The 27,772-nt window shown below is 41.9% G+C and overlaps 1 protein-coding gene across 1 annotated transcript in view; it reads right to left on the bottom strand.

The window, feature by feature from the left end:
• ube2e2 (ubiquitin-conjugating enzyme E2E 2) overlaps positions 1-27,772 on the bottom strand; it is a 48,677-nt gene continuing 20,905 nt past the window's right edge. The window contains exons 4-6 of the mRNA XM_061777477.1: positions 6,554-6,686; positions 1,725-1,872; positions 1-326 (exon numbers count right to left, since the gene is read on the bottom strand). Of these exons, the coding sequence (XP_061633461.1) occupies positions 229-326; positions 1,725-1,872; positions 6,554-6,686 (379 nt within the window). The 3' untranslated portion in view covers positions 1-228. The remainder of the gene's footprint in view (positions 327-1,724; positions 1,873-6,553; positions 6,687-27,772) is intronic.

The raw sequence follows: 27,772 nt of genomic DNA, 5'->3' as shown, positions 1-27,772 counted from the left end.
GATTTTTTTTTGTGTTTATTATTCTTTTTTGTGTGTTTTCCTTTTTTTTACTTTTTTTTTAAACATAAAATGTTTGGGGAGGAGGAAGAGGAGGACTGGGTAAAGCGATGCACTTAGTGAGTGTGCTTTGACGGACTGAGGGTAGAAAGAGGTAGAGTGGTAGAGTGAGGAGGAGGAGGAGCAAGAGTGTGGCTTGTGAACGTGTGTGTGCATGTGTTGAGTGTGTGTCTATGTGGCGTATCTCTTTGTCCACTGCTTGGCTATCCTGTCATGCTCGGTTCTGTTGGTCAGGTACTGTGTGGCGATGCTTCCCACCAGGGGGTCGGCTAAAGAAAAAGAGGGAGATCATCTCTTGTTAGTGGGAACATGGGTCGGGGAAAAAAACCAGCATTTGATGTCAAGTAACCATAAGCTCGAGTGAACCCCCGCTATTTTGGGGATTTTTAAGCGATCGTTGATGGGTTTTTACGGTATACAGGCAAGTCCTAATTTAGAATTGCGCGCCTTCGGCGTACTACCACGTTGTGCTACATACAACATGCCGGGAGCACTGAGCTCAGATGAAAGAGATGCAGCTTAACTGTGAGAAGAAGAAGCAGAGAAGGTCCCCAACTGACCCCCAGTAATAATTGTTCCCACAGAGGAGAGAGATTATCTGTCTATGAGTATTGTTGTATGCTCTGTTTGCATGTGTAGCTGCTTCGTCCGCGTTAAGTAGCAGTTTGAAGGCTTAGAATTAGCATTACCATAACATCTATGCTAATTTCCATTAGCTCGTCTATTATGTTTTGCATTATGCAAGCGGACTTTCATGAAATGAAACGATAGGGTTTGGTGGAACATTTTGGTGTTCAATTCTCTTCAATTTAAACTGGGATTGACAAATAACTTGATGCAAGCACACTTTGTCTCTTATTTTGAGACCTGTGCGAGCGAGTCTTCTTTTCCTTTCCTCCAAGTGATGTTATACCATAGTCTTCCATTTCTAGACAGAGAGGGAGAACAGTTGCTGAGAAGTACACTAATCCTGTTTATCGCAGGGGTTAGGTTCCTGACCACCCCCAAAATAGGTGAAATCTGCAAAGTAACAACCACATAATTTTTCAAAGTTATTTATTCATATTTTAAAGCTTTATGAACTTCACCACTACCATACGCTTATAAACACTATCGATATACTCTTAAACACCTTTTAAACGCAAAACCTTTAAACATAGTTATGTAAAGTAGTACTGTCCACTACATACATATTCCTTGCAATATGTGTTGTAATGATTTTTTTTTTATTTCTATATTTTTTTTCTTTCAATTTTAATGTTTTGTCAAAGTGCAGAGAGTCTCTGCACAGGTGCAGTCAGTGAATGGGTGAGAGTTTTTGATCATTTCCAACAGTCTCTCAAAAGATCCACACTCTATCCTGTGTTCAAGAAAAAATAATACAGTACAGTATGTTGTATGTGGAGCCTCAAAACCCGATACTGGGTCACAGTTTTTCCATTGTATTGCGCCGGTAGATGTGCGGCGAAGAGTTGCTGACTGAATTTTTTTCGTGATGATCCACTTCAGTCGTTTTAGGCCTCGTTGCTTGGTGTGTGGCGGGCCTAATTTTATGTTCTCACTATATCACTGATTTTTACGGGTTGGCCAGATTGCACCCCTGCTATAAACGGGGGTTCACTGCAATAAAGAGTGAGTGTGTGTGTGTGTGTGTGTGTGTGTGTTACCTGGGTTACAGTCTGTGAGCAGGGAGCAAATGGACAGCAGCACCTTGGAGATGGTGAGCGCGGGGCTCCAGTTGTCCTTCAGGATGTCCAGACAGATTACGCCCTGGCTGTTGATGTTGCAGTGGTAGATGCGAGTGCGGAAAGTCACCTACAATCACACATAAACACACTGTTGGTTAATTTTTTTCTTGCAGCCATAGTTTCAAAGTTGAAATGCAGAGCACCAGAGGGAGGACATTGGCTGCGTAAAAGACAATAGCAGAAAGCTGGGACCATCCAAGACTGGTTTCTCCAATGGTTCTTCTCTCTGAAAGGCAAAGGCAGATAAACTGCACTGTTTCCAATTTTGCAGAAAGTCTAGCCCCTTTTAGGTTGTCCGTCAAAGCTGACGCCGCCCCCATAGAACGCCCAAGACTCACTTCGCTGGGTTCTGTATGAAAGGCACAGGCGATTATGTGCGACATTTGTCTCACTGTGTGACACCAGAGTGTAAATGAGTTGGTGGAAGTCACTTAACTCTGCGCCTCCCCATTTCCAAAACATCCCGAGGGGCCTGGACATCCGTTTAGATCCAACACAGAGTCCAGTGTTTTACCCTAGTTCCCCCACCACCAGCATCTGGTCCTCCTGACCTTGCACCCGAGCCCCGGAGCCCCCGCCAAGCCCTGCTCCCCACACACACACACACACACACACACACTGAGGAAACCTCTAATAGGCCTTGGCATTCTCCAAACTCCCACAAGACATTATAAATAACCCTCCACCTTCCTTCAGCCTGTTGTACACTGTACGACGTCTGCAGGCTCATAAGATTGACTTTAGAAATAAACAAGACCGCTAGAAATTTTCCAGAGTCCAAAAGAAAAAGTCCACGGGACGCTTGGTCACGTACTACATATCAATGTAATACCTTTTGACTAATGTGATGGCTCCACACGCCATTACTCATGACAACCACAACTTTGCACGAGAGAAATAAACACAATAATAAATAAATAAAGAAAATAAAAAATAAAAAACCGTCCAGTATATGAAATGAGAAAAATCATGAATAAACAAAGCTCTTCGCTGTCAAATGCTGTGCGGGTCTGCTGTATGCGCTGAAACATGCCCCGCTAAACTGTCAACTACCAATCAAACACCAGTACTATGACCTGGTAAAAAAGGATGCTTCTTAGTCTAGCATCTTTTTTTATGCCTACACATTACTTACTACACGTTTGGTTTGAGCCGCAAAAACATATCCGCTTAAAGTGTTTGGTTGCATGAATATACTGTATCTCACAGGGTTGTCACGGGGCTTTTCCCGTTCACACACCCCTGTCCACACGCTGACTGTCAACGTCTTGACTTTGATCACCCCCTTGCTCTTCTGCCTTCTCACTGTGACGAGCACGCACTCACGGCTGACAACAAGAGGCTCTAAAGCGGCCACGCCAGCCCCAAGGCACAGTCCATGCGCTAGCTGTCAAATCAGGCTATTTTTCCCCCCCTACATTTTCCACTCCCCCCTCGTTCTTCCCCCTTCTCTCAGTGACATGCACGCATGTCCGCACTCACGGCTGACAATGAGGCACTCTAAAGCAATCAGCCACGCCAGCCGACTATCAGAAGGGAAGGGTGTAAGCTTAACTGCGTAGCTAACAGCATGTCGCAACTGCAACACAAACGAAGGCGCTCAAGTTCTTTTATAATGAGGGAGAGGCAATTCATTCATGCTGGACTCCAAAATGCATCACGCATCTCCGTTTTAGCCACAATGCCTTTAATGACAGTCACCCACCTTGCACAATAGAAGAAAAAAAAAAAAAAAAGATGACGAGAAATAATCCAGAAAGTGCAAAAAAAAAAAATAATTGTCCACATGGCATTCGGTCATATGCACAGGCTCAATGGAAATGTTATAATTTATTAACAATAACAACCACCTTGCACAACAGAAACCATCAAAACAACTAGAAGCAGTCCACAGTGTTTAAACAAAAAAAAAAAAAAAAGTTTGTGGGATGCTGCACGTCATGATTTATCAACAACCCTATGTGTTGCACAATAGAAATAAACATCTATAAATAACCCAAAAGGTCGACAAAAAAAAAAGTTCAGTGAGACGCTTGTTCACGTGTACCTGTATGTACATCTCATGATTTATTAATAACTACCTCTCGTATATTTTAAACTGCAGGATTTCAATTTCCCCAAGATTGTGCATACTTGGCGACTTGGGCATAATTGACCTCCTTAATAAATATTCACAATCATTGTCGCGTTAGCTACCGCGAAGAAAACAATTCTATTAAACTGGAAAAAAAAAACAAGCTATTAACTTCAATCAGTGGCTAAATCTCATCATACAATATATTGCGTTAGAAAAAATATCAGCAGAATGAAAAAATCAATTACACATATACGTAGATACCTGGTCCCCTTTCCTCAACATGCTAAATCTAGACTCTTGATTCCTTTGCCTGAGTAGGGTGCCATTTGACAACAGCAAGACTATTTTCATACGTGTGAAAGTAAACAATGGAATTCTATATTCTTTGTTGTCGAGGTTGTTGTTGTTTTATTATTATTCTATTCATTTCTTTTTCTTTTTTCTCTTTTTTTTTTATCACATTTCAGATTGTTTGCATGGTGAAAAGACGCATGCATGCTGTGGGGATCTTCTCTTCTTGTCTCTGTGTTTGCTGTTCCGGAATCTGTGGGTGCGGGACTATTCTTCACTCCTTCCTGATCTCTGGGGTTGGGGGGAACCAATGGCCGACATCCTGGGAAGTAGTGGAAGTGTGATGGTGACTCGCCCATGTTCCGTGGGTGCTGGGGCAGTGCCGGCTGGCACCCGCCTGGATCCCCCGCTCTGGCTGCTGGTGGGGGCGGTGGGGCCCCCCCGTCGCTCCTCGGGCCTGCTACCTCCTCTTCTCTCCGTTCCTTGCGTACCGCTGCGGTCGCCTCTTCCTCTTCTCGTGGGGGAGCCGGGCATTGGGTCCCTGCGGCCCCCACCGGGTGGCCAGTTGTCGGGGCGCCTCGGTGGGGCCGGCGGACCGCCCTGGGTCCCTCAGTGTGCGGCCACAGCAATTACAGGACACTTCTGTCAGTCTTTGTGCATGTAAAACGGTATCAATTCACTTGGCTGTATCCGCAGACACACACCCCTAGGACTCTTTCACTGGGTGTGGGGTCACGCACTTACTGCGACAAATAACTCATGAATATGCAAAATATGCGTGTGTATCCCCTCACTTATACTCTCGTCCTGTTGACTTTTATAATTCACATAATGCCACCACACTTCAGTTGCACAGTTGGGTTTATGACCCTTGTCCTGCATGCTTCTTCTCCTGTCCTTGTCCTGTTCTATCTTGTCCTTCCCTCACAGGGTGTAGCACTACAGCCCCATGCAACGCTCATATTTAATGTTTCATTGTTGTAGATAATGTAATGATTTACTTCTCTCCTGTTTACAATTAGTCCTTTGTCTTTTGTCTTTGTAGAAACGTTTTTCTGTTCGAGTGATCAAGTCTGATTCTCAACAAACCTCAATTATAATACCACAGCGGAATCTTAAAAACTCCACTGTGACACAGTAAAACTGTTCCAGCATGAAAGGGATACATATTTTCCATTCTGCTTGACCTAACAGCCGAACAGGACAATAAATAAATAAATAAATAAATAAAATAACTACCTCCTTATACAAAATAAATGAGCACTAGAAACAACCCGAACAGAGGATTTTGTCCGTCCGAGCGCACTCACAAGACTGGAGAATTTGCACAGGCAGGGAGTGTTGAGCAGCTGTGGGCTACACAGGAGGCCAACGTGTGAGAAAGTGGGCTTTGGCTGCACATCACAGTGTGTGAGTGACTTGGCGGGGGTGGGGGGGGGCTTAGGCGGAAACACCCAAGCCCCTCTGGAGAGGGGAAATGCGGGCGGGGTCTGGTGAGTTGGCTTGACAGCGCAGCACAAAGACGGAGCGTCAGCAGGGTGATGGGGTGCACTGCAGTAAAACAGCAACAGCCATCCAGCCTCTGTTGCTACCTCGTAAGCCAGAAAATTCACAGGTCCACTTGACCCCAATCAAAGCATACCGAACCATACTGACTGTAGAATTATTAAAATCCCTAAATCAGATTTGAAACCCTAATTCATTTGAAACACTAAGCCCTGCTGGTAACATTAAATTAGAATTAAATCCCGATTTGAAACCCTAATGAATTTGAAACACTAACCCTTGCCGGTAACCCTAAATCAGATTTAAATCCCCAATCCTTTGTTTCAACCCTAATTTGGAGAACATACGTCTAGCGTGAAACCCTACATTAAAACACGAACACTGGTTCGGGACCCTTACCCATACTTGAAACCCTTAATTTGAAATCCTAAATCAGGTTCGAAACCGTAATTTGAAACTCTAACATTTTCTCGAAACCCTAATTTGAAACTCCAACAAAGGCTAGAAACCCTAATTTGAAAGCCGAAATCAGGTTAGAAATCCAAATTTGAAACCCTAAGATCTGCTTCAAACCCTATCCCTTGTTTGAAATCCTAACTCTGTCTAGAAACCCTTCCTTGAAACTTGAAGGTGCGTTTAAAACAGTAACGCAGATTTGAAACTCTACAAGTAAGAGTCAGGTGTTGAACTTCATACCTAGTCCTAGCTTTCCATTATTCCCTTTCACATACCCACCGCTGAACCTGTGATACAGAAGCTGGCAATTTTCACAGGTCGACGTGAAACCCCAATAAAGACCATAATAGCCGGTCGGATTGGTGCCAGTTAGAATGGAAATGCTGAAAAATACGAACCATACCGAAGAGGGACCTACCTTGGGGGGTTTGAAGGGGTAGTCTGGCGTGAATGCAATGTCCAGGAAGAAGACGCCTCCCTCGTACACGGACCCTGGCGGTCCCAAGATAGTGGACCTCCACTCATAGATGTTGTCTCCTTTGGGGCCGGCACTGCCACATGGAAACAAAAACACACGTTAGTAAGTTAGTATTATGCCTTTAGAGACCTTGTGGTAACAATGTCCTAAAAAGAAGAAACTATTGGTGTGGTACTTTCCTAAGAAGAAGAAAAAAAGATTTTCACATTTCAGATGCCTCGTCAAGCCCAAAAACACAAATTTTGCAAGCATGTCTATTTCGGTGAAAATGTATGTATGTTAGCCCGACCCCTCTAGACGCAACGTGCAACATAGCGCCCCCATTTGAGCGAACCCCTACTTAAGCATTTGCCCAAGTGAGCCTCAGATTCTTGGTAAAAAAAAATGCATATCTCGACACTTGTATCACCAATTTACACAAAATTGGGTAGATCCACCAAAAGTCTGAAGTGACCGTGCCAGAAATTGAACGGGAAGTCGGCCATTTTACAACACTGCACTTATAAATTCATGGCTTACAGATATTTCGAAAAAAATCCACTGAAAGTACTACCTCGCTGACATACAAAGCTCGTCTCTCAGTCGAGATTCTGCTCGCACTGTACTTCAACACGGTTCCTTGACACCAGGGTACTACAGGATTATCCTATTTAGACAGGACGCCCCTGCCCTCTTCTGGCATTTTAGAGCTTTTAAGGAAGAGCACAAAACCACGATGGGTGAGTTTTCAGTAAATAGCTGGGGATAGGTTTCACAGAAAAAACACGAATAATGGAATTTTGAGAACAGTGAATATGTGGGGGATTACTATACGCTCATATCCATATCGTATAGTGTTGTATGCCCTGCTTGTATGGGTTGCTGCTACATGTGTGCTTAATTAGCAGTTGTCTGAAGGTTTACAATTACTGTAACATCTATGTTAATTTCCATTTGCCCATCTGTGGTGTTTTTTGCATTTTTAAGATAGCAGACTTTTGTTGGTCAAAATGATATGGTTTGGTTGAACATTCTGGTGTTTGTTTTTTGTTGTGCCAGTTGCACAATAAACTTAAACTGGAAGTGACAAATAAGCAGCTTGAAGCAAGCAAGGTTTGCCTTTTATTTAAAGAAGTGTGAGAGTGAGTTAATTTCCTGATGTGATACGACAGATTCTCTGTGAGCAAGTAAGAAACTAATGAACACTTTAAAAAATATGTTTTAATAAGTTTAAGTGTTTTTGTTTTTTTTATATATTTATACACATTTAAAGCATGTGGAAGGGGTGAAGCTATATAATAATGTTTTTTTTGGTGTGGTTTCTCTACGACAGGTGTGTCCAAACTTTTTGCAAAGAGGGCCAGATTTGGTCAGATGAAAATGTATGGGGGCCGACCATTGGGCCACACATTCCTCAAAACCATTACCATTGTAAATTAACATGTAAATATGTAACTATATCACTTTGCTGTCTGCAGCTAGGTCGATATTGCAAATGATAATCTGTTTTCAATTGCATTACCAGGATAGTTAAAGGTTAAAATAATAATAAATTAAATACAAATGAAGCATTTTATGAAAGTTGACTGAATTTTTTTTCTAAACATGTATTTATTGATTTTGTTTTTTAACAAAATCACATCCCAGTGCATTTTGACAAAGAATAGTATAGTGACTATACTATTCTGTCATCTGATTTGACTATACAGAAATTTGACAAAACTATGGTTTGATCATCACAAAAAAATCAATTCACTGAGACTCGTAGCTCGCCTTTGTAGAATTTTCATTTGAGTCACGGGCTCTTGTGAAAAAGCGCTGCTGTGCTATCAAAACAGCTTCCAGTGGCTTCAGTTTTTCGGTGCGTTTGTTCGCCGTTAGCATGTTTCGTCTGGTAATGCCTCTTAATATTAAATTCTTTGAAAACAGCCACAGTCTCTTGGCAAATTAGGCAGACACAGTTGTTTCGTATGTCAGTGAAAAAAATTCACTTGTCCTGGACACGGCGGCCCTCGTTTTCAACTTTCCTCTTTTTAGTTTCAGTTGCCATTTTAGAAATGGGCGAAAAACATACCACAGGGGTAAAAGTTCACACAGGGCTCACGCAACGAGAGTGCGGCCACAGGTCTACTGCCACCCTCTGGTAAATATAAAATGGCTTTTTTTTGTATGAGTGTATTGTTTACTGTGGTAAACTGTGCTGGCGGGCCACATATTATTGATTTTATGACATGATGCTTCGGGCCGGAGGAAATTTGGCCGGACTTTGGGCACGCCTGCTCTACGGGATATCACTCACAGATTTTCACTTATTGTGGGTGGGGCTGTAACACATCCCCACGATAAACGGGGGATCACTGTAATAGGAAATAACTTCTCAAGCAGATTTCACGTTGACAAGTTGCTGCCTGAATGCCAACAGTCACATCTGTTGTAGTTAATACCATTTCCATATTGACTTACCCCCCACCTCCACACTGTTCTTTGTGATAAGACCCTGATCTGGAGCGCCGCCAGTGAAACACCAGGACAATGTCCACATCACAAAGCTGGAGAACAATGAACAATCCCTGTGATTTCATGTAATTACCGGCAAGGGTGTTGGATGCCAAGCCCCCCCCCCCAGCACAAAGTGCATGTGTAACTGTGTGTGCGCAACGCACACTGGTTTTCCCTCCAGGCTGTGATATCGCCACTCGCCTTTTTTATTTGGACAAAAACCAACAGAGACTTCCTGAATTCAGATCCCCACAATAAGATCATTCTCCACAAATAGGAATCGCTCGCATCGTCTTCCGGTGTCAAGGCGTAATCTAGCGAGGCCCCCGCTGACTAAGCCTTACTTAATTAGCTCATTACGGGCCGCCTCGTCTCCGGAGAGTCCGAGAGAAAACGTTGGCCCTGCTGGGATTTGCTTTTGTTTCCCCCGCACACAAAGCAAACGTTGGGATTTTCCTTTTTTCTCTAAAGGGAGACGATGAGAAAAATAAGAGGAGAGGCAATCGTGTTACAGCGTCCGTCGTCACGCTTTTGACCTTCTCAGAATGATAAAAGCTAAAGGGGATTGTTTGCTAGTTTGCAAAAAACTACATAAATTTAGCAGCCCTTTGCAGAAGGTCGACAAGCGTTGAGTGCAAGGTCATGGGGTTTTAGTAAGGAGCCCCCCCGTGTGTACAAGAATTTAGTTCAGTTTTTAAGTTTACGGCTCCCAATCACACCCAGCAGATGGAGCTGCACAGACAGGACAGGAGTGATTGCATGAAAAAAGAAAGAGAGAGAAAGACAGATTGGTACAGATGGAGCAATAGACAGGAGGATCGATAGATAGAAAGGTAGATTGATAGAGGATATAGACAGATTGGTGGACAGACACTGTAGGTGGCTCAACAGATACACAGACAAAAAGACGTGATGATGGGAGATAGATGAATAGAGGGATAGGTGGATGGATGGAATAAGACAGAGATAGGTGGACAGACAAGTGGATAGATACAGTAGATGTATAGATAGATGGCTGTATACAGTTGAAACCAGAAGTTTACATACACAAGACATACACCCGCCCGACCCCACCGTCTGACATGAAACCAGACTAAACCTTTCCTGTTTTAGGTCAATTAGGATTACCAAAATTATTACTTGAGAGATCTGTGGTCTGACAAAACTAAAATTGAAGTGTTTGGTCATAATTTGTATCGTTACGTTTGGAAGAAAAAGAGGTAAGCTTGCAAGCCTGAGAACACTCACTCAGAAATATGGGGGTGGCAGCGTCATGCTGTGGGGTTGTTTTGCGATAGATGGGACTCGTACACTTCAGAAAATAGATGGGATCATGCGGAAAGAACAGTATGTGGAACTACTGAAGCAACATCTCAAGACATCAGCCAGGAAGTTAAAGCTTGGGCGCAAATGGGTTTCCCAAATGGACAATGACCACAAGCATACTCCCAAACTGGTTACAAAGCGGCTTAAGGCTAACAAAGTCAATGTTTTTGGAGTGGCCACCACCAAGCCGTGATCTCAATCCAAATTAAAATTCATGGGCAAACCTGAAAAGGCACGTGCGAGCAAAGTGGCCCACAAACTTGACTCAGTTACACCAGTTGTCAGGAGGAATGGGCCACAATTCCTGGCAACTATTGTGAGAAGCTTGTGCAAGGATATCCAAAACATTTGACACACGCCATATAGTTTCAACGTAATGGTGACAAATACTCGGCGGCATGGTGGACGACTGGTTAGCACATCTGCCTCACAATTCTGAGGACTCTGGTTCAAACCCAGCCTCGCCTGTGTGGGGTTTGCATGTTCTCCCCGTGCCTGCCTGGGTTTTCTCCGGGTACTCCAGTTTCCTTCCACATTGTAAAAAACATGCATAGTAGGTTAATTGAAGACTAAATTGCCCGTAGGTGTGAATGTGAGTGCGAATGGTTGTTTATATGTGCCCTGCGATTGGTGGCAACCAGTTCAGTGTGTACCCCGCCTCTTGCCTAGGGTCAGCTGGGAGAGGCTCCAGCACGCCCGCGACCCATCCGGAAAATGGATGGATGGTAACAAATACTAATGAAATGTAAACTTCTGATTTAAAAAAAAAAAGTATCACTCTCTCATTATTCTGGCATTTAGCAAAGAGAAATAATTTTGCTAATCCTAATTGACATAAACCAGGAATAGTTTTGTCTGATTTAATGTCGGACAGTGAGAAAGCTCGCCTTTTACAGAGTGAATGTAAACATCTGGCTTCAATTGTATATACTGTAGAGAAAGTGAAATGCAGTATATTGAGAGAAATAGATACATAGATACACAGAAAGGAGATGAAAGGTACCTGTATATAGATGGAGCAAGCGATAGAGAGAGAGATTGATAGAGAAATAGCAATAAGTAGAAACCGATAAAGACAAGAGATTGAGAGAGCAATAGAGAGAGCGAGAGATGATAGAAATAGAAAGAGAGATACATAGAGAGCTGGATATAAAGCCATACAGTGAAACCTTGATTTAATGGACCTGGGACCAACGGTCTTGTGATTTAACAGAAAAAATGGTAGTATCCGGTTGGAACTCAAAATGCCCCCACGCAATGGACAAAGTCTGTTAGTTCCAGAATTGGCTGCTGTTTTTTTACTGGTGAAATCAACAGACAGAGACTGGTACCCGTATTTCCGGGACTAGACGCTGTTTTAGACGTTGTTTACTTGGGTGCTCGTTGTGTACACGTCTCTCGAAATATGTACTTTATATAGTTGCCCTTCACCATGGCATCCAATCATAACTGAGGTGAGAAAAAGAGGCGCCCTATCCTCGGGGCTCATGACGCCGACTCGACACTTTGGCAGAACAACTTTCGCCCACCAGCACACCATTCTCACCACTCCCAAGCCCTAGCGATCACGGCACTTCCATGGCACTATTACACCATCACAACCATTTTTAAAAGTTAGGTTTAGGTCATCTTACATTTATCTACAGTAATTTTGTACTATACTGGGTGTTTTTAAGGCCATGAAAAAAATGCTTCAAATTAACAGACAAACTGTTAAATCGAGGTTCCATTGAATGAGGATTAGGCATCTGCCGGTTACTGGTGGTGCGAGCAGTTAGTGAGGGTAGTAGGAAGGATTTCACTTTTATGAGAGCTCTCACCATCCCTCTTCGACAAATTCAAGGTTGCGCTGATATATTAATATGGCCATCGAGAAACGAACATTTGCAATCAGCTACAACAATTAGCTTGTCTACAATTGGTGAAATAAATACTGTGGACTCGCTTCAGAGGCAGAAACTAGCTAATTAGTACAGTTAACATAAGCTTGTTTCCGCCCTGACGTTCTGTCACAGTGGTGAAAAACAATTATTTTCTGAGGAATAAGTACTGTTAATAAGTGCTGTTGTACTACATTTTGATTTAATTAAACATATTGAAAACTTCAATTTTTTATTTTCTCTACATAGAGAGATGGACAGAAAGATGAGAAAGACGAGCAGAGAGATGGATGGACAGACATATACAGTCGGTAGACAGACAGACATACAGGCAGATACAGATGATACAAACAGATGGGTACTTGGATAGTCAGACGGACCGATAGGATACATGGACAGACAGATGGACAGACACAGGTGGATAGACAGATAGTTTTATACATTAGATACATCAGAATCATCTTTATTTGCCAAGTGTGTCCAAAAAAGACACAAGGAATTTGTCTCCGGTAATTGGAGCCGTTCTAGTATGACAACACAAAGTCAATTGACAGAGAACACTTTGGAGACATAAAGACATTGAGAAAAACAGTCACTGAGCGATAAAGGGTTGCTAGTTATCTGGTAATGCCGATACATTTTATTATTATTTTTTTGACAGTTGTGAAAAAAGATGCAGAGTCCTCTAGCACTTAGAGCAGTTCGAATGACTAATATTACTATAGTCCGGTGCAATGACCATAGTGCAAAGGCAGACCATAGACAGGCAGATAGACTAACAGTTGGAAGGATGGATAAATACAGATGTTAGATGTTTAGAAGAACAGTTGGATAGACAGACAGAAAGACAGACAGACATAAAAGGCAGAAGAAAGTAATATATGAACCACCGACTGACAATAATCCATCATAATTATGATCACGTTTATGATCATAGCTGTCGGAAGACAGCAAAAGTGAAAACATTTTCCTCCCGGCCAAAGTGTAGATTTGATTTAGAAGCAAGGCCAGAGCGCGTGTTTGTAGGGGAATGAAAGAGTCAGTGTGTTTGCCATGAGGCACTATTGATCTCGAAGCGAGGGGGCACTCACATGTCTGCTGTGTGGATGCGAGCTGCTGTTATCCCTAGACAAATCACAAGCGCTAACTATTACACTGCGAACAACACATGGTAGAAAAAAGGAGAGCCATTCCGGAGCAGAGACAGTGCTTCAAACCCCTAAACCAGGGGTGGCCAACTAGTCAGAGACTAAGAGCCACTTTTTTTCCTGTGTTACTGCAAAGAGCCACATACACGGGTACACATGAACATCATCTTTTAATCATGTATGCACGCATACACAGACCTCTGCTCAGCCAGATCTAATGAAAATAACCACACCAACATGATAATATCAGTAATTTTCAACAGTTAACATTGTGTCTCACACACACAAACTCTCAGTTCAAGCAAGTCCACAAACAATAAAAGAATAATTTTCAATAACATCTTTCTCTTACTATGCTGCTTAGTGAGACTTCTGGCATTCCTTATCTTGAACAATCCTCTTCAAATCTGGCTTGTATTCTGTTGTTGCCACTCTAAGCAATTCTTTCAAATGAGTGTCAGTCAGAAGAGATCGATGCTTTGATTTCACATGTTTCAGGGTAGAAAACACAGACTCGCAGACGTACGTTGACCCAAACATGGACAGTATCTTAAGCGCAGCTCGTTTGATGTTGGGGTATTTTTCAATTGGCACACTTTTCCAGAACTCAACGGTCCCTTCCCTTAAAACAGTTTTCAGTTGATCCTCCTCACAAAGGTCGATCATCTCCAACTCAGCCGCAGCCTCATCTGTGACGAGCGGGGCTTTCAAACAGTCTGGCTTCCAAGCCAGCTGATATGATGCAAGCGTTACGGTCTCTGAGTGTTTTGTAATTTTTTTGAAAAACTGCACCTGCTTTTCAAAGCGACCAACTTGTTCTTGCGAAGTTCAGTCCCTTTTGGAAATTCCTGTTCGATGTTAGGGTGGAGTGAGCTGAAGATTTGAAGCTTTGAAATGCGCTAATGCTGCGTGACATATAAGGCAGATCGGCTTGCCATTACGTTTAACAAAAAAATATAAACTCTCCCACTCTGGCAAAAACGTCCTGTGTTCTTCTTCATATTTTCGTTTGGATGTGCTTTTTTTCCCTGCCATTTCAAGAGGTAACTTGTCGGAAATTGTTTACAACACAAATGATGTCACACCAAAGATTCTCTCGTCGCTCGTTTGACGTCACTCAAACAGGCTTACATGGTCAGTGTGCCATCTAGCTGTAGGGGAGTGAATGACAGCGCCAGCCAAGAATTTTTGACGCATGTCATGTTACAGCTCCTGAAGAGCCGCATGAAACTAGTTAAAGAGCCGCATGAGGCTCGCGAGCCGCGGGTTGGCCACCCCTGCCCTAAACTGAAACTCGGACTCTTGTCTTGTACCACTAATTTGAAACCCCAACCCTAACCTTCACTTTAAACTCAGTCTTGAACCCAAATTTGAGACCCTGACCCAGGCAGGAAAGCCTAATTTCAAACCCCAAGATATGTTTGAAACCCTAACCCTGGCTCAAAATCATAATTTGACACCCTAGCCTTTTCTTAAATTTGAAACCTTAACTAACCGTAAAACCCTAGCCCTGTCTTGAACCACTAATTTGAAACCGTAACCTTTACTTAAAAACCTAATTTGAAACCCTAACATCCAGTATCAGAATCATCTTTATTTGCCAAGTATGTCCAAAAAACACACAAGGAATTTGTCTCCGGTAGTTGGAGCCGCTCTAGTATGACAACAGACAGTCAATTGACAGAGAACACTTTGGAGACTGAAAGACATTGACAACAAAAAACAGTCACTGAGCAGTAAAGGGTTGCTAGTTATCTGGTAATGCCGGTACATTTTATTTTTTTTGACAATTGTGCAAAAAGATGCAGAGTCCTCTAGTACTTAGAGCAGTTCGAATGACTAATATCGCAATGACCATTGTGCAAAGGGCGCTGAGACGTCAAGGAGTGTATGTGGTTTAAAGTGACGAGTAGTGCGATAATCTGGGACAATGTCGGTTGTGCAAATGTTACAGATACTCCTCAATCAGTGTGCAAATGGAGCAGATGCTACTCTGGCATGAGTGGCCACTATATGCAAATAGTGCAGCACGGCGAGACAACTACAGCGAGTGCACAAGTAATACATAATTGGCCCCACACAAATGTGACAACGAACTCAAGTCAAAAAATTGCCAGCATGTTGTAATGGAATTGTAGGTCAGGTGTTTAAGAAGTTGATCGCAAGAGGGAAGAAGCTGTTGGAATGTCTACTAGTTCTAGTTTGCATTGATCGGTAGCGCCTACCTGAGGGAAGGAGCTGGAAGAGCTGGTGACCGGGGTGCAGAGGTCTAACCTTGAATTTGAAACCCTAGCATTTGGTTCAATTTGAAACCTTAACTTGAACCTCTAACCTTACCTTGAAATGCTCGATAAGTTTGAAAACCTATTTAAAAAAAACTAACAAAAAAACAAAAAACAAACAAAAAAAACTCTGGCTGGAAACTCCAACTCTGTCTTGAAACACTAATTGGAAACCTAAACCCATGCTAAAACCCTAATGTAAAACCCTAAAATACGTTTGAAACCCTAACCCTGGGTTTAAAACCATAATTTTTGTCTGAAAACCTAATTTGAAACCATACCTCTTGTTTAGAATCCTAGTCCAGGCTTGAAACTAGAGTGGCCCGGATCCGATAATGTGATTGGAAAACTGTGCCAATCAGAATGGTTTTATTGCTATTGTCAGTAAAAGGTACATTCACAACTAGGAATTTTTCTTGCTCTGAGGGTGCGACATGAAAGATAAATACAAAATGCAAATACAAAAATATCACGTCATTTTCAGCTGATACTTCGTAATGCATTGCCGAGTTATCGGATCGGGGCTCTGTACCGGCAGATACTTAAAATGAAATGACTAGAACTCAGGTGCAAAAAAATTGGATCGTGACACCCCTACTTGAAACCCTAATTTGACACCCTAATGCTATACAATAAATAAAAAATCTGTCAGCTATCAATCAAAATTGAGCATCATCATCTTCGTAAGCAGAACATTTGTTTTGGATGTGATTGGACGGTGCAGGGTGAAACGGTGGGTGGGTGACTGGTTAGAGCGTCTGCCTCACTGTTCTGAGGACCGGGGTTCAATCCCCGGCGCCGCCTGTGTGGAGTTTGCATGTTCTCCCCGTGCCTGCGTGGATTTCCTACCACATCCCAAAAACATGCATGGCAGGTTAATTGACAACTCTAAATTGCCCATAGGTGTGAATGTGAGAGCGAGCAGTTGTTTGTTCCTATGTGCCCTGCGATTGGCCGGCAACCAGTTCAGGGTGTACCCCGCCTCCTGCCCGATGACAGCTGGGATAGGCTCCAGCACGCCCGTGACCCTTGTGAGGAGAAGCGGCTCAGAAAATGGATGGATGGATGGATGGATGGACGGTGCAGGCATATCTAATGAAGTTCCTTCTGTGTGCAAATCAAATTAGGAGATGTGACAAGCACACAAGCTCTAAGTCAATGCATCACGCCACTGACTGTTGCTCGGACAACCCCCAACAACTCCCCCTTGTAAGCCCCCTTCAGCATCAACCACCAGCTAGGCAGGCTAGGTTTAAAACTCAAACCTGGACTTTAAACCGTACTCTGAAACCCTAAACCTGATTTGAAACCCTAATTTGTAACCCTAACCCTGGTTTGAAACCTTATGCTAGAATTTAAACCCTAACAAAGATTTGAAACTCTACTTTAAAACCCTAAACCGGGGTTGAAACTAAAATTTAAAACATTAATTTGACACCCTAACCTTTGTTTCAAACCCAAATTTATCATGATAACCCATGCTTGAAATCTTAGCCTTGGCTGGAACCCTAACTGTCTTAAGAAACTAATTTGAAACCCTAACCCTGGCTTTGAAATCCTAACCAAGGCCTAAAACCTTAATCTCTTTGCAAATCCAAATTTGAGACCATAATCTTGGCTTCAAACTTGCAAAAACACAAACATCTGGTTCAAACCCTAGTTTAAAAGCCTAATTTTAACCACAAACCCAGGCTTGATACCCTAATTTAAAACCCTAATCAAGAAAATAAACTCCAAATTAAACCCTAAAGATGCCTTGAAACCATAATTTCACACCCTAACCTTTGCCTCAAACCCAAATTTATCATGATAACCCATGGTTGAAATCTTAGCCTTGGCTGGAACCCTAACTGTCTTAAAACACTAATATGAAACCCTAAAACATATTTGAAACCCTAATCCTGGCTCGAATCACTAATTTTAAACCTGAACAGTTTTGAGCCACTAATTTGGGACAGTTAGTCTTGAAACCCTAATTTAGTAATCCTAAAATAAAAAAAATAATTTTAGACCCAAGTTATGTTTGAAACCCTAACCTTGTCTTGAAATCATAATTTGGCACCCTAACCTTTTCTTCAATTTGAAACCTAAACTTGAACCACTGAACTTGAAACCCTAATTGCAAACTCGTTTTGAACCCTAGCTTGAAAATCTAACCCTGGTTTGAAACCCCAACTCTGTCTAGAAACCCTAATTTGAAACCTTAAAATAGGTTTGAAACCCTAACCCTGGCTTTAAACCATAACAACATTTGACACAGAAACCCAACCAATGAAACCCTGATTTAAGCCCTATCCAAGGCTTGAAATCTTGATTTGACAGCCTAACCTTTCCTTCATACCCAAATTTAACACCATAACCTAGATCTGAAAGTCTAGCCTGGCTAGAGCCCCATAAGAAGTTTGAACACTAACCTAACTTGAAATCTTAATTTGACACCCGAAGCTTTTCTTCACACACTAATTTAAAACTTTAACTCAGGCTTGTAAACACCTACTTCATGCCTTAAATTAAAAACCCTACACTTTGCTTAAAACCCTACTTTGACTCCACAGCTGCCGTTTGAAACCCTAAACTATTGTTAAATGAATGTCTTTGGGGGGAAAAAAACAAGCATGAGTATCCTCGTAAAGGCACAACTTGTGATTTGTGTCTGGTTGCAGGCATACCAAATGAAGTGTCCTGTGGGTGTAAATCTTTCCCAGGGTGCAGCTGGCATCCTCCCTCTGTGGACGCCTGCGAGAAGCTCTGAGCAAGCAGCTCCGCATCTGCGCTGCTGCCGTCAGCCAAATGCCTTGATTCACTGACTATTTGGGTCATTTGTTTCAAGGGTCTGGGATGCATTAGCGGGCGTGATTCTCGCCGAGGTCCCATCCGCCGCCATTACGCTCAGGCGGGTAGGCGCTCTGACAGCTGGGGCCCGCTTCCTCCCACCTCGGACCACCAACAAAGCCAGGGTTTTTTCGTCTAATGCCATAAACGACTAACTGAAATTAGCATAAATGTTGTGGCAATTGCTACTTTAACACACATGGAGCAGCTACAGATACAAACAGAGCATACAACAATACTCACAGTCATGTACACAGACACTATTCAAAACTACCTGGCCCTGTGTGAAACCCTAAGCATTGGTTTGAACCCTTAAATACACATGAATACCCAATTTGAAACCCTAACCTTCGCTTAAAACCCTACTTTGAAACACTAAACCAGGTTTGAAACCCCAATTTAAAACCATAATAGAGGCTCCTTTTAATCCCCAAATCAGGTTTGAAACCCTAACAGCTTCCTTGACTGTAACCCTAAACCAAACTTGAATCCCTTATTTGAAACCTTAACCTTTGTTTTAAACCCTAAATTTGAGACCAAAAGCCTAGCATGAAACCCTTAATCAGGTTCAAACCCCTAATTTGAAACCCTAAATCAGTATCAAAACCCTAACCCTAGATTGTAACCCCAAACTAGACTTGAATCCCATATTTAAAACTATACCCCTAATTAGAAACCTAATCCAGGTTTAAAACCCTTGTTTAAATCCCAGAATCAGTTTTTCAACGCTAATTTGAAACCCTACACAAACACTAGTTTGAAACCTTAACCTTTGTTTTCAATAATAATTTGAAACACTCTCTTTTAAATCAATTGCAGAGTTTTTTTTAAATGTCTTTTGTTTAAGGGGCAACAAATGTGTTTTGAAGATGGTTCCCGCAACACGTCCTCCTCGCCTTGGAGAATCCACGTGCGTGTCATCCGAAAAGGTAAAGCAAATGTTTAGAATTAAGCAGCTTGGAGCATTTCCAAGAATTATCGAGAGCTCCACACCAGCGCGACTGCAACATTGTGTTGTTACGCCAGCCTGTTGCTTTGCAGAGGGTCATGAGGTGTTTATTCATGAAACAAACGCTTTTCTCACACTGTGTGTGTGAGAGAGAGCCAGCGAGTCACGTTGTGCTAATGCCTGCACAGGGTAATGATAGACGGCGAGCATTATTCAGCTCTAGCCAGGGGCCAACGTTTGCGCCGTGTCGGCGGCCCAGATGTCGTGGAGAAAAAAAATATGCTTAGTTCGCCGGAATCTGCGTTGTAGCTTGCTGAAAAAAGGAGGACGAACGAGGGGGGCTAATAAACACATCCCTTGCTCAGTGAAATAGAAACCAGTATAGAGGATGCATTAATACTATAGATACGAAAAATTATAAAAGTGAATGTGAACAGCAGCGAGAATAATCAGCCCCATTTTATGTTGACAAAATTATCAATCAATAGTCTATATATAAGTAGTTGAGTGAAATAAAATACAACCTCAATTCCAATGAAGTTGGGACGTTGTGTTAAACAGAAATAAAAACAGAATACAATGATTTGTAAATCATGTTCAAGCTATATTTAATTCAATATACTACAAAGACAATATATTTAATGTTCAAACTGATCAACTTTATTGTTTTTAGCAAATAATCATTAACTTAGAATTTTATGGCTACAACATATTCCAAAAAAGCTGGGACAGGTGGCAAAAAAGAAAGTTGAGGAATGCTCATCAAACACCTGTTTGGAACATCCCACAGGTGAACAGGCTAACTGGGAACAGGTGGGTGCCATGATTGGGTATAAACGGAGCTTCCCTGAATTGCTCAGTCATTCACAAGCAAAGATGGGGCGAGGTTCACCTCTTTGTGAACAAGTGCGTGAGAAAATAGTTGAACAGTTTAAGGACAATGTTCCTCAACATACAATTGCAAGGAATTTAGGGATTTCGTCATCTACGGTCTATATCATCATCAAAAGGTTCAGAGAATATGGAGAAATCACTGCATGTAAGCGGCAATGGCAAAAACCAACATTGAATGCCCGTGACCTTTGATCCCTCAGGCGGCATTGCATCAAAAACCAACATCAATGTGTAAAGGATATCGCCACATGGGCTCAGGAACACTTCAGAAAACATGTCAGTAAATACAGTTCGGCACTACATCCGTAAGTGCAACTTGAAACTCTACTATGCAAAACAAAAGCCATTTATCAACAACACCCAGAAACGCCGCCAGCTTCTATGGGTCCGAGCTCATCTAAGATAGACTGATGCAAAGTGGAAAAGTGTGCTGTGGTCCGACGAGTCGAAATTTCAAATTGTTTTTTGAAATTGTGAATGTCGTCTCCTCTGGACCAAAGAGGAAAATAACCTTGCGCACTGTTATGGACGCAAAGTTCAAAAGCCAGCATCTGTGATGGTATGGGGCTGTGTTAGTGCCAATGGCATGGGTAACTTTCACATCTGTGAAGGCACCATTAATGCTGAAAGGTACATACAGGTACATATGCTGCCATCCAAGCAACATCTTTTTCATGGACCCCACTCCGTATTTCAGCTAGACAATGCCAAACCACATTCTGCACGTGTTGCAACAGCGTGGCTTCGTAATAAAAGAGCGCGGGTACTAGACTGGCCTGCCTGCAGTCCAGACCGGTCTCCCATTGAAAACGTGTGGCGCGTTATGAAGCGTAAAATACGACAACGGAGACCCCGGATGGTTGAACAGCTGAAGCTGTACATCAAGCAAGAATGGGAAAGAATTCCACCTACAAAGCTTCAACAATGAGTGTCCTCAGTTCCCAAACGTTTATTGAATGTTGTTAAAAGAAAAGGTGATGTAACACAGTGGTAAACATGACCCTGTCCCAGCTTTTTTGGAACGTGTTGCAGCCATACAATTCTAAGTTAATGATTATTTGCCAAAAACAATAACATTTATCAGTTTGAACATTAAATATCTTGTCTTTGTAGTGTATTCAATTAAATATAGGTTCAACATGATTTGCAAATCATTGTATTCTGTTTTTATTTAGGTTTAACACAACATCCCAACTTCATTGGAATTGGGGTTGTACTATAAACGGTATCTTACAAAAGTGAGTACGTCCTACATATTTTTTTCAATATTTTCTTATTTCTCTTTATGAAACGATATTGAAGAAATATGTTCATGTATAAACCGCTTGCAACAAAAGTGAATACACCCCCATGTGTAAATGTCCAATTTGGGCCCAATTAGCCATTTGCCCTTACTGCTGTCATGTCACTAGCAACGTGGCCACCATCTTTTTGATGGAAAAACAAACATAGAATGAACACTTCAAAGACCTCTAAAATCCTCCATAACAAATAAATTCAGGTAAAAACAATTGATTACTAAAGTACACATTCTACTTTGACAACCTGTGGCTGTGGTCCTCTTCGGTATCCCTAATCAATTGACCATCCCTTACGGGTACAAATGGCTTGCTATTCTAGTCACCACAAAATAAGGGGAAAAAAACACCTGAATGTTTCGCTGATGTAGTTTGTTTTGCTTAAAGATGTAGAAAGACGTAAATTTTAACAGCAGCAGGAATCGTCAGCAGCATTGTATGAATAAGTTGTCTTTGTACAAGCAGTTGATCATGAAACAAATACCAGCAATACTAAGGAGGAGCACTGTAGTGATGCACATGTGGTCAGTAACGGCAGCAAGCATTTTAGTGATAAAGGATTGTTTTAAAAAACAAACAGCGTCATTTGTGTCACCTCTGCCACGCATAGCTGCTGCGCTAATTGACGGCAGGGCTCTTTCACAGTCAGCAGTGAAGAAGATTGCTTCATTAAAGCTCTTCTGTTAGCATCAATGCTGAAAAAGGAGATGTGAAGAGCGCGGCGGCGCCATTAGGAGCCGGTGCGCCTACGGCGGGGGGAAACGAGCCGGAATAGTAAATAATGCAGATAATGGCTTTATTTGTGCGTGGCTCTACTCAAAAAGCTCTGCGTGCACACACACAAAATCATATTCAATTACTGCTGCTCCAAAATGGGAACCTTTAATTTGATGAAGAGTGAATTATTTTACAACATTGAATGATTGTTGCTCCAACTGAGATCACATGTGGCACCACTCGGCAAATTGTATCATGAATAGATTTGTCCAAAATTCATAAAAAGAAGGTATTAGACAGTGAATTGAAATTAATATTTACGTGAAGTCACGCAGGGTTAAGAGCCGAGGTTACATTTTTAAGGCCAATTTAAACTAGCAGGATTGCAGCCCTAATTGGACAACTTACCAGATGTATGTTTTACATAAGCACAAATAAAACGCAACGCTCTGCGATGTAACCTTTTGTTGTCTTGACAAGTCAGCTGAATGTAGAGTACAGTGAACAATCCCCGTTTTTCATGGGGGATATACTGGTAGTCATACATACTAAAGCACATTTAAACTTGTAAAAACATACTTTTCATATTTTTCCTAAGTGCCTGTTCTCACTCTCTCAATGTCATGAAATAGGATACTATCATATAACATCACTTTTAGGAACGAAAAGAAGACAGTCTTGCACAGTTTTCCAAAGAAGAGGCAGAGGGTGCTTGCTTCAAGTTATTTTTCACTCCCAGTTGACATTGATTGTAAAACTAACACATAAAACAAAATGTAATGAATTAAACACTGTATATTTTAACACCAAAAATGCTCAACCAAACCATATCACGGCATCAAACGAACATCGACTAGCTTAATGCAAACATACAATTCCACTGCCAAACACCATAAATGGAAATGAGCATAGATCAGAATTGGTTTTATTGCCATTGTCAGTGGAAGGTACATTCACAACTAGGAATTTTCTTGGTCTGACGGTGCAACATGAAACATAGATGGTAATAGTAAAAATAAAAATTCTAATATAAATAGACTAAAAGAATGAAAATAATGTGCAATAAGCAACAGGTGTAGCTGTGAAGTTTTAATGGGTGATACTTAGGGCTTATTTAGTGTTCATGAGTCTGATGGCTGAGGGGAAGAAGCCGTTTATGTGGCGGAAGGTTCTGGTCCGAATGGACCGTACAAGCCTGCCTAAGATGAGAGTCGAACAGGTTGTGTCCAGGGTGTGTAGGGTCAGCTGTAATCCGAACTGCATGCCCCCGGGTCCTACAGCCGAGCACCTTCTCAGCGGCACGCACAGTGTGCTGCAGTCTGTGCTGGTCCCTGGCAGTGGCACCAGCATACCACACGGTGATGGAGGAGGTCAGGATGGACTGTATGATGGCCGTGTAGAACCGAACCAACATCTTGATTGGCAGCTTGAATTTCCTCAGCTGCCATAGGAAAAACATCCTCCATCCTCTGCTGGGCCTTTTTGATGAGGGAACTGATGATCGGCTCCCATTTAAGGTCCTGGGTGATGAGGAAGCGGAAGGAGTCCATAATGGAGATGGAGGAGTCTGTGTGGGTGAGGGGGCACCGTGGGGCTGTGACTTTCCTCAAGTCCACGATCATCTCCTTTGTCTTCTGGGTCTTAAGCTCCAGGTTGTTGCTGTTGCACAAGGACACCAGCCGGTCCACCTCCCTCCTGCAGGCAGAGTAATCACCATCCGAGATAAGATGGATGAGGGCGGTGCCATCCGCAAACTTGGATCAGTTTTACAGATTGGTGGCTGGCGGTACAGCAGTTGGTGGACAGGGAGAAAAGTCATGGAGAAAGTACACAGGCCTGAGGATTCCGTGCTGATGGTTCCAGTGTCTGAGACACAGCCATACCTGCTGCTTCCGGTCCATCAGAAAATCTGTCATCCACCTATAGAAGGAGTCGGACACATTGAGCTGGAAGATCTTCTCCCACAGTAGAGCTGGGAGGATGGAGTTGAAGGCAGAGCTGAGGTCCAGAAACATGATCCTGGCATGGGTTCCCGAGGACTCAGCTACAGACCTGTGGCTCTGTCGGTGGGGGGAACTGATTGAGTTGAGGTGAGGCAGGACCAAAGACTTCATGACTACAGATGTCAACGCCAGTCATTAAGTCCTGTAATTCGTGGCTTTTTGGGGACAAGGATGATGATGGAGGAATTGAAGGAGGCTGGCACATGGCATGACTCCAGGAAGGCGTTAAAAATGTCCGTGATGACGGGAGCTAGCTCATCCACACAGTGTCTTCGGCATGTTACGCTATGCAACTTTAACACGCACGAAGCAGCAACACATACGAACAATGTAAACAACAATACTCACAGGCGTATATTCTCTCTGCCCTGTGGAAACAACGACTATTACTGGAATTTAGTTGGGGACCCATAAAACCGGTTGCATAAAACAAAATGATATAAGCGAGGGTGTGAACAATAAACTGCCATACAGCAGGGGAACACTGCATAAGCACTATTTCTGTTTTGCATGGACTGCTCCAAATTCTGCCATCTGCTAACCTGGCTCCGGATCATTGGACATGATATTGTTAGCCTTATAGGATATTTGCCTAACTCACATTTGAATGTTTTTGAAAACAAGACAAAAATAATAATAATTCAACAAAGAAGAAGAGTTCACTTGCTTCAAGTCAACCAGATTATCATGATCTGATTGACTGACAATCTACACAGTCAAAGAAAAACAAAAAACAACCAGAAACACTTGGCAACCACATTGGTATTGTTTTTTTTTAAATTGCTATTGTGATAAGTGAAAAACAACATATGCAATTATGCTATCGAACTATGGTCATTATAGCAATAAAATTACTGAACTAATATTTACTTGTATACACACCGTTTCTGTGAACTGCTTCACCAATTCCTGGCACCTGCTATTCTAGCCCAGGACTATTGGACTTCCAGTGGTCAAACCTAGCTTGCTCCCAACCAATCAGAGGATGGAAAAATGCCGACGTCATCAAGGGCCAATGTTTTGCCCCTGGGAATGTTTAATTTTAAATGTGACTGATTCAAGAGACAGTCCCATTGCTAATTTAGTGAAAGTAACATGGGTGAGCACGATTGCTTGTGAAGGCCCTGGGCAGATTTGATTAACCAAAATCTGACTGAACAAAAAAAATAAAAATAATAATAAATATTAATAATAAAAAATAATAATAAAGGAAAATCAAACATCCCTGTACTGGATGTAGTTTAGTTAAGAAAAACACTTAACAACAAAGAGACTTTGGGGAATAAATTAAAACCATTTCATGGAACAAATTTCTCAATTTAGTTTGTAAATGTATGTCAGCGCTTCTGCAACCTTCGTGTAAATATGATTAAAAACCAGTATTTGTACTCAGGAGGCCTACAGAATAGTATAGCAACTTGACCTGCAGCGTGATGATAGCGATGATGACTACATGAATGGTCTCACCGCATCGATAAAGGCGATAGATGTGAACGCAGATTAGCCGGGCTTTCCAGTTCATCTTTTGACATTTGCGTCAATGAAATGAACAGATACTGGCCATTAAACTGGATAGCAATGCATCTGGGGAGGGAAAAGGTCACTCCATATATATGGAAATTATCACGCTTGGCTACCTCTCAGGAACTTTGGCGCAAAAAACAAAAAACGATTAGCTTTGCGAAAAGAAAATGTTTCCCCCTGCCACGTTTTTAACACCATCCTATTTCTATGAGCCGCCTCGGAGGGGGTCGAGGTCGGCGCGAGATGGCGGTTACGACGGCAGGTGTGACCAAGGCTGCTTTTTACGAGAGAATTCTGTGCGTGTTGATGATACGTTTAGTGCCAGCGCTCGCTTTTAATGACAGGCCATATCACGTAAAGATGTACTTGCTATTTTTTAATGGCAGGTTATATCACACAAGGGATATACTGACATCACTGGATGATAACTGATTACCAAAAAGGAGGCACTGTTTTGACAGTAGAGTATCATAAAAACAACACTAAAGACTGTTATTAGGACCAACAGTTTAGCTTCATTCAGTGGCATAGTGTGTCAGTGTCATCTTTTCACAGTCATCACAGAACCATGCTTGTAACTGAAAACACATATCTCAAATCATCTTTCCCCATTAAAATGAATTAAAATGCCAATCTATTCCAGCCCCCCCCCCAAAAACAGCAAATATTTTTGCAGTGTTTATAATAAGAAAAATAGCACTCTAGAATATTGTACTTTATAAAAACATACAGTAATGACGTAATTGAATAGAATGTAAAGCAGCAGCTTCAATTCAATGGACATTGTGCTACTCCTTCTGGCATGTGCACCTTGGACAGCTGGGGGCAGTATAATACAGAGACACAAAAAAGTGTCAAACTGCTGCTTGTTGTGAAGTGAGTCGAGTTCAACGCCACCATAAAGTACAGCCACAAAAAATACAAATCAGCCGAACGACTGCTCGTATCTCGAAAAACTTGTACTTCAGTTCACTCGCATCTCAAGGCACCACTGTCGATGAAATAAATTTTCCCCATTGAAATTAATAGAAATATCATTCAACGGTTTCATCTTAAACCACCATATTTTGTTAAGCGTTTTAAAGAAAGAAAACTATTGTATACAAACATATAAAATGATAATGTAAATTAAATAAACTCATGTTATAGTGTAATTACTGTATGTTGGGACAAGCCGAAAGTCACAATAACAACTATAGTGTTGTATGTGTGCCTTAAAGGGTGTGGCCAAGGGAACGACGTAAGGAGCTGGAGTCAAAGTCGTTTCTTGTGAGTGTTTTCATTTTGTATTTGTTTGTTTAAGTGTTTTTCCTGTTCAGTTAACGTAACACCGCTGTTGCTCTCCTTGCCCACATGTGAGGGCCGTACACAACCGTAACCTTGTCTATTGCAATAAGATTTGTATTATTATTATTATTTAAATATTTACAATACATCAGTTAGGCAATTCTTGAATGAGAAATGAATAAAACAAAAGGAATAAATATATTATACGTATTAATATCTTGGGACTTGGGCACTTGGACCTGCAGTATAAATCTAGCCAATGAGAGCTGCGTTTGTCTTTACCTTAAACAAAGAGTTTAATTAAGTAATATCTTCTCGGATTAAAGACTTAAACTCATGGTAAATCTGGAGTTTATTTGCACACTTGATTTTAGTGACATTTCACACAGATAAATGAGGGGAAAGGTCTTTAAAGAGCCATCCCAAAGGCTGTAGGCGCGTCCCGCTCCTGTGATTTGTTCTCCCATTGTGCGGCGAGACCTAAGACAAAAGAGCTACGGTACATCAAGGCAAACATTTGCCTGGTTGAAGTTATTGTGTT

The sequence above is a fragment of the Phyllopteryx taeniolatus genome, chromosome 6 (genome assembly GCF_024500385.1).
Source record: "Phyllopteryx taeniolatus isolate TA_2022b chromosome 6, UOR_Ptae_1.2, whole genome shotgun sequence".
NCBI lineage: Eukaryota > Metazoa > Chordata > Actinopteri > Syngnathiformes > Syngnathidae > Phyllopteryx > Phyllopteryx taeniolatus.
The sequence above is the reverse complement of the archived record's forward strand: the minus strand, read 5'-3'. Positions and strand labels throughout refer to the sequence as shown.